Source organism: Nicotiana sylvestris, chromosome 7 (assembly GCF_000393655.2).
Source record: "Nicotiana sylvestris chromosome 7, ASM39365v2, whole genome shotgun sequence".
In the NCBI taxonomy this organism is placed as follows: Eukaryota; Viridiplantae; Streptophyta; class Magnoliopsida; order Solanales; family Solanaceae; genus Nicotiana; species Nicotiana sylvestris.
In genome coordinates, this window is record NC_091063.1 from 102,218,047 (window position 1) to 102,229,656 (window position 11,610).

The 11,610-nt window shown below is 38.8% G+C and overlaps 1 protein-coding gene across 1 annotated transcript; it reads right to left on the reverse strand.

The window, feature by feature from the left end:
- Positions 1 to 9,266: 9,266 nt before the first annotated feature.
- Positions 9,267 to 10,016, reverse strand: LOC138873535 (uncharacterized). The gene is made up of 2 exons (XM_070152004.1): positions 9,744 to 10,016; positions 9,267 to 9,662 (listed from the first exon to the last, which is right to left on the reverse strand). The coding sequence occupies exons 1-2, from the start codon at positions 10,014 to 10,016 to the stop codon at positions 9,267 to 9,269; spliced, it is 669 nt and encodes a 222-aa protein (XP_070008105.1).
- Positions 10,017 to 11,610: the final 1,594 nt, after the last annotated feature.

The window sequence follows — 11,610 nt, forward strand, 5'->3', positions numbered from 1 at the left end:
CCTATAGCCCCTGTTCAGCTCGAGGGCAGGGCAATAACTTCGGAGGATGAGCAACGGAGGCTTAAGAGGTTCAAGAAGTACAAGCCTCTTACATTTAGTGGTCTAGCATCGGATGAAGCTCTGGGATTTCTGGAGGAGCGCTACCATATCCTCCGCATTATAGGTATATCAGGATTGAGTGGGGTTTCTTTCACTGCCTTCCAGCTTTGAGAAGTAGCCTATTAGTGGTGGCATACTTTTGAGTTGGACAGTCCAGCTGAGGCAGCTTCCCTTACATGGACCCAGTTTTCAGATATGTTTTTTGAGGGAGTATATTCCTCAGAGCCTTAGGGACGCATGGTGCGTAGAGTTTGAGCATTTTTGCCAGGGTGTTATGATTGTTTCGGATTATACTGTCCGTTTCACTGACTTGGCTAGGCATGCACCGACATTGGTTTCTACAGTTCGTGAGAGAGTTTACCAATTTATTGAGGGGCTCATTCCCAACATCAGGTCTAGCATGGCCCAGTAATTGGAGATGGATATTGCTTATCAGCAGGCGGTGAGCATTGCTAGGGCAGTAGAGGGCATGCTTGCTCGGGATAGAGAGGAAAGGGAGCCCAAGAGGTCTTGAGAGTCAGGCTATTATTTTAGTGCTCGTGCTCCAGCTGTAGTTTGTCATGGTAGGGGTTATATGAGTCGCCCTATTCATTCATCTCTTCCAGCTGCCAGTGGTATTCCAGCTCCTCCTAGACCTTGGGAGCATTATTATGTACCTCTAGTATCTAGTGCGCCTCCTGTACGGAGTGCTTTCAGTGGTCAGTCCAGCAGACCTAGGCTGAGCCAGTCACAGCTGCCACGTACTCCCAGAGCTTGTTTTGAGTGTGGCGACACACGCCATATGCTGAGAGATTGCCCCAGACTTAGGAGGGGTACACCTCCGTAAACTTCTCAGCCACAGCATGCTCCGCAGAGTTCCCAAGCCATGGTCACAACACCAGTTGCTGCCATACCTGCCAAGCCAGCTAGAGGTGGAGGTCGAGGAGGTAGAGGTCTCCCTAGAGGGGGAGGCCAGGCCAGATACTATGCCCTTCTTGCCCGTACTGAGGTTGTCTCCTCCGATTCTATCATCACAGGTATTGTCCTGGTTTGTCATAGAGATGCATAAGTTTTATTCGATCCAGGTTCCACTTATTCTTATGTGTCCTCTTATTTTGCCCCGCATTTGGGCTTATCTTGGGATTCTTTGAGTTCCCCTATTTATATTTCTACTATTGTGGGAGATTCTCTTATTGTGGACCGCATTTATCGGTCGTGTTTGATTTCTCTTAGTTATTTTGAGACCAGAACCGATTTGTTATTCCTCAGCATGGTAGATTTTGATGTTACATTGGGCATGGACTGGTTGTCACCCCATTATGCTATTCGTGATTGTCACGCCAAAATTGTGACACTGGCTATGCCGGGTGTACCACGAGTAGAGTGGAGGGGTACTTTAGATCACACTCCTAGTAGAGTTATTTCATTCCTTAAGACTCGGAAAATGGTTGAGAAGGGGTGTGACACGTATCTAGCTTATGTGAGAGATGTCAGTATCGATACCCCTACAATTGATTCAATCCTAAGAGTGAGGGATTTTCCTGATGTGTTTCTACCTGACCTTTCGGGTATGCCACGCGATAAAGATATTGATTTTGGCATCGATTTGTTGCCGGGAATTCAGTCAATTTCTATTCCTCCATATTGTGTGGCTCCTCCTGAGCTGAAGGAGCTGAAGGATCAATTACAGGAATTGCTTGATAAGGGCTTTATTCGGCCTAGTGTATCACCTTGGGGTACTCCTATCTTGTTTGCAAAGAAAAAGGGTGGTTATATGTGTATGTGTATTGATTATCACCAGTTGAACAAAGTTATAGTAAAGAACCAATATCCTTTTCCTCGTATTGAGGATCTATTTCACTAGTTACAGGGTGCACGAGTGTTTTCTAAGATTGACTTGCACTCAGGTTATCATTAGTTGAAGATTCGGGAGCTAGATATCCCAAAGACTACTTTCTGTACTCGGTATGGTCATTACGAGTTCATGGTTATATCATTTGGGCTGACCAATGCCCCAGCAGCATTTATGCATTTGATGCACAGTGTGTTTCGGCCATATCATGACTCGTTCTTCATTGTCTTTATTGATGATATTCTGGTATATTTCCAAAGTCGGGAAGATTATGAGCAGCACTCGAGGACAGTGCTTCAGACCTTGAGAGAAAAGAAATTATATGCGAAGTTCTCAAAATGTGAGTTTTGGTTGGATTTCATGACATTCTTGGGTCACATGGTATTGAATAAAGGGATCAAAGTGGATCCGAAGAAAGTAGAAGCAGTGCAGAGTTGGCCCAGACCATCCTCAGCTACAGAGATCCGCAGTATTCTTAGCTTGGAGGGTTATTACCGTTGATTTGTTGAGGGATTATCATTTAATGCAGCACCTATGATTGTCACACCTCCTTTTTACCTACACCCCCGGAAGGGAGTATATATGGGAGTTTTTCCAACTTAAACTGATAATCGAAACGGGATCATTTTATTAAAAATTCAGAGTCTCTACTTGGGATAATTTATGGTGTCCCAAGTCACCAGTTCAAATCCCGAATCGAGGAAAAGATTGACTCTGTATTATAGTCTGCGAACCAAAAATCCGGGTAAGGAATTCTGTTAACCCGGGAGAAGGTGTTAGGCATTCCCGAGTTCCGTGGTTCTACCACGATCGCTTAAACTATCATAATTGGCCTATTATCTGATTTTAATACATGCTTTAGCCTATGGTACATTTTTAACTTATTAGCCGCCTTTAATTAATTTTAGGAAGATTCAACCTTATCTAAGACACATCTTGAACCACGCCATATGAAATACACCTGCGGTCCACGACACATTTTATTTAATGTTGTTGAGATTTGGATTTGGGTCACATGAAATGCACACCCGAGTTTAGGAAGGTAAATTATTAACTAGCGCGCCTAAAGCTACGCATTTGAATTATTTTCCTAATCTTTGATATTGTTATAAGGCCAAATTTATGAACAAGATATTATTGGGGCCGAGGGCTAGCTAACATGATCTATTACTTGGCCTAGATTCTTTATAGTTCAAGACACACCTTATGGCCCATTCTTATTCCTTGTCAAGAAAGAAACAACTTCAATTTTCATCTATCCAATTAAAAGTATTTATTCAAGGACCCAAGACTACATGCATCACAATCTAAATACAAACTAATTCAAACAATTTAAATGAAAAAATAAAACATGCTTCCCAAACAACGTAAAATCACAAATCAACCACACGCACCAAGCTATTGTAATAAAATGAAATGAGAATGAAAATTGAGAAATTGACCTTTTATTGGTGAACAAAACTGAAAATTGCAAATCAATTGAGCAAAACAAGGCAACGATCCTGGGACGAAACACCGAAATTACAAACCGGAACCTCGAATCGACACCGGAATCAACCTCTGCGTGCGACTGAACAAGGACCTCCTCTGTTGTCCATTTTACCAATTTCAATGCTAACACTAAATTCAAACGTTTTTCTTCAGTTATAACTTAATATTTCCTTCCGTTTTTGGCTGATTGCAAAATCAATTCCAACACCCATTTCTCTATTGGATCAGACATAAAATTACATTAAAGTTACCGTCCAAATTCTATTTCTCCCCACCTTTGTGTGTGTGTCTTTTGTATTAGGAAAATATGAGAGTTCTATTTCCTTTTTTAGTCCTCTCTATGCGTTGCTGCTCGTTGACAACAGAAGGAAAATGGAGACGATGGTCTCGGCTTTTGGACAAATGCCGCCATATCTTCAGAGATTAGCTCGTCCCTTTTTTTAGGAATTAGGAAATTGAAGATTGAAAGATTTTTGGTCCATCTTTTCCTTTCAAGAATGGCTGCCATTTCTTTTGGGATTTTTCTTCCTTAGATAGGTCTAGGTCTTGGTCTAGGAACTGAAAACTAAGGGTAGGGTTTCTATAATTGGGTATTTTATATGGAAGTGGGAAAGGATGGTGGCCATTGGATTAGAAGGAAATAGAAGGCTAGGATTAAATCTTGCACTTAAATGAGCTAATGGGTTGGGAAGAATGGGCTAAGGATAATTGGGTTGGACCATGTCTTTTTGTGTCTCAATTTTGGGCTAAGAAGACTCCAAATATTATTATTCAAAACCATAGCTAAATTCCTTTAATATAAAATAACTATACTACATGAAGCAAAACAAATTCTAATTAATTAAACTAAACTATCTTAAAACATGAAACTATTATATATTTTTGTATTTTTCAAGATTATATAAAGATAAAATAAGCTACTATTTTTGTATATTTTTTTTACTTTATGAAAGGTACATAAAATAAAATATTTTTGTAATTTTTATTTTCTTGTAATAAAATAAAGTAAAAGAGTCAAAATTGGTTGAAATAGCGATATTAGGCCTAAACTAAACATTTTACGCTAAAAAGGGGTGAAATTTCGTGGAGGGTCAAAAATCACATGTCTATAGCTGCCCCTCGTTGACTTGAAACGCGAAGAGTTTTCAGACAAAGAACGACTAGACAGGTTTTTTGACCCGACCCTTTATTTGGAGAGACTAAAACTAAGAGAAAAGGGGAATGTGACCGAGCCCTGGTATCTGAGCTGCCTACATATCCTTGGCTATAAAGGAATCAGGTCACGTGTAGTTTAGAGGTGAGTGAGATGGAGTATGCTGAGGTGGAGAGCCAGTCGAGGTGCCGTTCCGCTGAGGTTCTTGTCCACGGTCCCCTTATTACATCAAAAATCAAAACATGAAAAGACTAGCTAATCCTGTCAACTACGAGTTACAAGATTCCTATCTATAAGTCTTCTGAAGCTTGATCTTGAGTCTTAAATGGTTCTTCATGCAGACTTTAGATTTGAACCTCGGCGCTTGTTAGCTGCAGGTGCTAGCTCGTTCTTCTTTAGATTTTTGGATCAAGACCGGACATACAGTGCTTGTGACCTCAGTCATGTCTTGAGCAATCCGCCTCTTGTTTCAGCTTCTGCATTTTGGCTTCACTTCTTGTCTTTCTTTTTGTTTTTTCTTTTCTTTTTATTCTGGATTGTGACTAACTTCAATTGATCATCCTGGACTGCTGACTCGCATTTTTGATGCGAGCTTCTTTTGTTGATGACCTGAATTGCATTCTGAATTGAATTCCCTTATTTTCCAGGCGGGCGCCTGATTGCTGAACTTGAACCATCTTCTCTTGTTACTTGACACTGTTTTCCCTTGCACCTTGAACCATTTTCCCTTGAAACTTGAACTGTCTTCCTTCGAAACTGCTTTCTCTTGAAACTCGAGTTGTCTTCCTTCGAAACTGCTTTCCCTTGAAACTTGAGTTGTCTTCCCTTATTCTCCAGGTGGGCGCCTGATTACAACAAAATAGACAAAACAAAGAAATTTTTTCTGCCCCAGTTTGTACTAGGAAGATTTGTGAGTTGTTAGCAAAATTGTAAACCACTTGTACTATTGATGCAATGATGAGAGTAAACTAAAGAATAGACTAGGAAAACTATAAACTAAGCTTGATTAAAGTAAAAACTCACCCTATTCTCCAGGCGGGACCCCCTGATTTCAGGAAAACTAAACATTGGTAATCTTAAGAAAACTAAAAATTGACCCATTTTTTTCAAATCCAAACTTCCTTTTTTTTTCAAAATATCCTAGGAGAAAATTCGTCAGACTAGGTTTTCTATCTTAGGAGAAAGATTCATCTGACAAAGACGTTAATCATAAGAGGAAATTTATCAGACTAGGCCTTTTTCTCTCTTTTTTTTTGTTTTCTTTTGATATCTTAAGAGAAAGATTCATCCGACTAAGACGTTTACCCTAGGAGAAAATTCATTAGACTAGGTTTTCTATCTTAGGAGAAAGATTCATCAGACTAAGATTTCTATCCTAGGAGAAATTTCATCAGACTAGGTCTCTTTTCTTATCTTAGGAGAAAGATTCATCAGACTAAGATTTTGATCATAGGAGAAAGTTCATCAGACTAGGTCTCTTTTTATCTTCTTCCTTTTTTTTCTTCCTTTTTTTGGTATCTTAGGAGAAAGATTCATCGGACTAAGATTTTGATCCTAGGAGAAAATTCATCAGACTAGGTCTTCTATCTTAGGAGAAAAATTCATCAGACTATAATTTTGATCCTAGGAGAAAGTTCATCAGACTAAGTCTTCTATCTTAGGAGAAAGATTCATCAGACTAGGTCTTGTATCGTAGGAGAAAAATTCATCAGACTAAGATTTTGATCCTAGGAGAAAGTTCATCAGACTAGGCCTTCTATCTTAGGAGAAAAAATGTGAAGATAAATGGCAAGATTTTATGCACAAGACAAATAAAGGAAAAGATTTGAGAAACTTCCCTTTGTCGGTTTTCCTCGTCTTTTCTTTTTCTTCTCTTTTGTTGTTGTTTTTTTTTCTTTTTTTCATTTTTTTTCTCTTTTTGAATCACTTTCCTTGCACCGCTTTGTTCCTGTTTCATATAAAGAAAAATTTGTCAGTTTTGAAAATGGTGGTTGGTTTGTGGCCTTGAGTCTTGGGCGGCTTGGCTTCTGCTCAATCAGCTTGAGTCGGTCTCAAAAGTCTTTGTTCTGCACCAACTCTGATTGTTTCACACTAGTACCATTTGTATTTGCAGCTCCAACAGCCTTATCCCAATTGGAGATCTTTGCTTAGGTGACCTTTTTCGATATCTTGAATGACTTCCTGCTTTTGAGTAATTTGTCTGTCAGAGAGAATCACCAATTGTCTTTGCTTGCGCCAAGTAGGCTGACAAGAGTCTTATGGGGAAGCCTTTGCATGAATCCTTTGTGCAAATGAAAAGCTGGTAGCAGATTTTGAAGTCTTTTCTTGCTTGTTTTGACAAGGATCGACTCAGAGTGAAGGATACAATGATGCAAAGAAACAAGTATCAACAAGAAATGCCTCTGTCGGAAGGACAGAATGAAGAGTTTTTTTTTCTTTTTTTCAATAACTAGCCTTAATGATCATGACATGCATTTTGGACTCAACGGCCTGATCTATCAAACTAATCCAATCTTCCCTTTTAACATTCTTATGACCTTTGAAGTCGGGTTTGTTTATGTCAATTCTTTGCATCAGCTTCACAACTTGCTTTCGACTAGTGGTGCCCTGGGGGATTTTCACCAACAAGTCTCTCTCATTTATTTATCTCTTCTTACCATCGCCTTACAGTGCCCGTAAAGGTTTCACTAGTAAGACTCTCTCATTCATTTTTTTTCATTTTCTTTTCACTTTTCTTATGCGAGCATCTTGACAGTGTTCCATATCGTGTGACAACCGTTGCTCATTGCATGCTCCTCTTGGAATTTTTGAAGGCATATCAAGAGGTATTTATTTGGAAGGTTTTTGGATAGGGTTGGATGAAAGGCCGGCATGAAGCTCAACACACACTAAAGATGACAGGGTTGTATACTTACAACTTTTGGAATCGACTCTTTTAAAAATGAAATAAAATCTTTGCCCCAGTTTTAGCTATTGGGAATTTTTTTGAATTTTTCTTTTTCTTTTTCTTTGAATTCTTATTTGGCTGGACCGAACCGTGAGGCTGCCTACGTATCCTTTTTTAAGGAATCAGGTTGAACGTAGTTCAAACATCTGACCTAAACTATTTTTCATCTTTCTTTCTGTTTCTCTTTTTTCTTTTTTTTTTCTCTTTTTTTTTTCCTTTTCTTTTTCCTTTTTTTGTTTGCCCCAGCTTCTATTTTTGAGGGCATGGACCTTTGACAATTCTTTTTTTTTTCTAAACTTTCTAAGAATTGCCCCAGTTTACACTCTTGGGACATGTATTTTTTTTTTACTCTAAACTTGATTCCAAAAGAGGGTAGTCAAAGAAAAATAGCACAAGCTCAAAAGGGGTAGCAAAGGATATAAAGTATTTGGGTAGTAGAAAGAGGGCCTCCCAACCTCAGGAACGTCAAACATGGTATCTTTTTGCGATCACAGCATTGACGAACATGTCTATCTTCTTGGTGTGCCGTGGCCACAAGACAGTTTTTCATCCCTTAGTGACAAACTTTCCAACAAACTTCAATTGATTAAACATCCTCAAGCCCGATTTTCACAATGATTTGAAGGTGAATTTTACTCGACCTTAGTTCCAAAGTATTCCAACTCTTTATTCATCCTCAAAAGTATTTTTTTTATTTATCGAATTCCAGATTAAATCAGTTCCTAAGATCTGGCCAAAATTTCTGCATGCATGTCATGTCATTAGAACTAGCAAAAAAAGAACTAGGAACAAAATGAAAAAAAAGGACAAACTGTATTTTATTGAGTAAAGGATGAAAGGGTTTTACAACTAAACAAGAAACCTAAAATACGAGTTACAACCCTAAAATAACTCGAATAATGAAAATAGCAACAGAATAGACAGACAAGACTCACACAAACAGAATGGAGGGATAGAAGGGTTTGACTCAATAAAACAAATAAAATCTGGATCACAACCCTGAAATAACCCAGATAATAGAGAAAACATCAAAACAAGCTACCAAGATTCTTTCCTAGTGAGGAGGGAATGACTTTTCAATTGCTAGGCTTGATATTTAGCCACAAATTTGCTCATCAGAATTAGTAGAGCCTTCTCCAATTTTAAAATCATTAACTTTTGTTAACAAATTCCCGAGAGGATTCTCATACTCCCTGTCACCATGCATCATCCCCACAAAGTGTGCATCATCATGTGCAGGTAAATGATTCTTCACGATATTCTGGGTGTCACTATCTTGGATCACAATCAGGTTTTCCTGGATCATCCTTTCTATTTCTCTTTTCAAATCTCGACAGCTTTCAACATTGTGCCCCTGGGCATTGGAATGGTATTTACACCTTTTAGAAGGGTCAAAGCTTCTTGCACGTGGATCTACATGATTTGGAGAAAAAGGTGCAATCATGTCATAATGCTTTAATTTGTCAAACAAGCTTGCATAGGACTCTCCTATTGGTGTAAAATTATCATTCAACCTTTGTTCCCCTTTATACCTCTGGCTTGGATGTGGGTTATAGGGCACCTGAAATTTTTTTGGAGGCTGTTGGAGATTTCGTGATGCTTGTGCTCGCCTTCTGGGGTGTTTTGGTGGCTGGACAACATACTGAGGTGGAGCGACACAGTATTGAGGGTTCTGAGGTGGATAATACTGCTCAGGGGAGTCATGGAAAACTTGAGGAGGCTGCTCATACCTTCGAGATGTTCTCCTAGGACCTCTTCTCGACCCTTGATGTCTTCATGATTTCTTCAACCTTCTCATTTGTGTCGCTAAAATTATCAGACTCAACCCGGGCAGCCTGAGTTGCGGCTTTAAAAACTGCTTGACTTATAATTTTTCCTGTCTTAAGACCATTCTCTACCATTTCTCCCATTTTGATTGTTTCCGAGAAGGATTTGTCAACTGCGGACATTATGTTTTGAAAATAATCTGGCTCTTGAGAGTGAAGGAAGACAGTGATTAGCTCGTGGTCATCTATGGGTGGCTTAACTCTAGCTGCTTGCTCTCTCCATTTAACGGCATATTCCTTGAAACTCTCAGTTGGTTTCTTCTTCAAGTTTGAAAGGGAATTGTGGTCTGGGGCAATGTCAATGTTGTATTGGAACTGTTTGACAAAGGCCTGTGCAATGTCATCCCAGACATACCAGCGAGACGTGTCTTGATCCATAAATCATTTGGAGGCTACTCCCGTAAGGCTTTCCCCAAAATAAGCCATCAACAATTCTTCATTTCTTCCCGCACCTCTTAATTGATTGTAATACCTTTTCAGGTGGGCTATGGGGTCTCCATGTCCATCATACTTTTCAAATTTGGGAGTCTTGAAACCAGGTGGCAAGTGGACATCGGGGAACATACATAGATCTTTGAAGGCAACACTCTTTTGACCTTCCAACCATTGCATGTTTTTCAACCGTTGTTCTAAGCTTTTCACTCTTTGGGTCATTTCTTCCTGTACCATCTTTCGGGCAGGCTTCTCAATGTTTGCAGGAAGATCAAACGAGTACGAGTGGTACTCAGGAGAGTGGTACTGCTCTTGCTGTGTAGCAAATTATGACTCATGACGAGGCTACCCTTGGCCATTGGCCCATGCTTGACACATTTTGGCCATTTGTTGTTTCAGTATTCTATTTTCCTCAAACACAGTAGACTCTTGTTGAACCCTCTGACCCTGAGTCTCTTGAGCACTTGTAACAGCTTCGATGTCAGTTATCATTTTTCCATGGATCTTGTGTTTCCAGCTTACCACAAACCGACCACCTCAACTTTCTTCACAATTCAAAACAAAACATGTTAGAATGGACTCAGTCGGTCCTTATTATTATCAACATTTTTTCATTTTTTTTCCATTTTTAATGGTTGATCGAACTTGATGTGGGTTGCCTACGTGTCATGTGGGAACATGAATCAGATCTTGCATAGTTCAGGAAGATCATGAATAAAGTAAATAAACTAACTTTTTTTTTTGAATTTTATCGAAAGAAAGACTTATAAAGAAGAAAGGGAATATTTTTGGATTTTGATTTTTCTTCGGCATTTTTGCAAAGAAAGACTTCTAAAGAAGAAAGAAAATATTTTTGGAATTTTATTTTGAATTTATTAAAGAAATGCTTCTAAAAAAGAAAATATTTTTGAATTTTGAATTTTCTTTTCAATTTTGAAAGAAGAATTAAAATATTTTTGGATTTTTGGAAGAAATTAGAAGAAAATATTTTTGTACATTTTTTTTCAAAAATAATTAGGGTCTAAAAGAAAGACTTTCTAAAGAAGCAAGTAATGGAAAATATTTTTGGATTTTTTGAAAATTATGGGCCGGAACCGATGAGATTTGCCCACGTATCTCACATCCGTTGAGAATCAGACCCGCGTAGTTCGCCCGTTTTGACGGAACAGGAAAACATGACACTTGAAAATTTTGGCTCGTTTTGAAATGACTTTTTTTTTCCAGAATTTTGGCAGATTTTCAGAATTTTCTAAATACCTACCTCTCACTTTTTTTTTTCGATTTTGATTTTTTTTCGATTATTTTATTTTATTTTATTTTCTTTCCCTATTCTAGAAGTCAGTCAACATGCGAGCCGAAACAGACCGATACATAAGTAGCACGTAAGATGCATCAGAATGGTCTTTTAATTTGGGTACACCCGTCCTAGACGGACCCAACCCCTGTATTGAGTCCCCAAAGTCAAATGCACGTGATGCAAACAAGCGTTCCTACTAGGGATCCAATATGAGACTATGTTATTCTAGGTTTGAAACCTGAGTGTATTGTTCTAGACCTGACTTACCCGAGCGGACAACTCGAGCCGGGGGGGGGGGAGCGTACCGGGAATACAGAAGCTTCACCGATTTTGCAACTTGTACGAACCTCGTTCTAACATTAGGATATGACTCTAATAGAAAAGAAGTCACAAAAAGTGCATACTTCCCAGATGATTTAGAAGACCCAGAGAGAAGAGGGTTTTCGTAACAGTTTATATACAGTTCAAGCAACATTAAAGCGGTAAAAAGCGGCATTTAGCACATTAGGCTCAAACACTCAAAAAATTAGATAA

Coding starts and splice junctions, on each gene's coding strand:
- LOC138873535 (XM_070152004.1), bottom strand. CDS start 10,016: ATGGTACAGGAAGAAATGACCCAAAGAGTGAAAAGCTTAGAACAACGG. Junction 9,663..9,743: donor TTGGGGAAAGCCTTACGGGA/GTAGCCTCCAAA, acceptor TTTGTCAAACAG/TTCCAATACAACATTGACAT.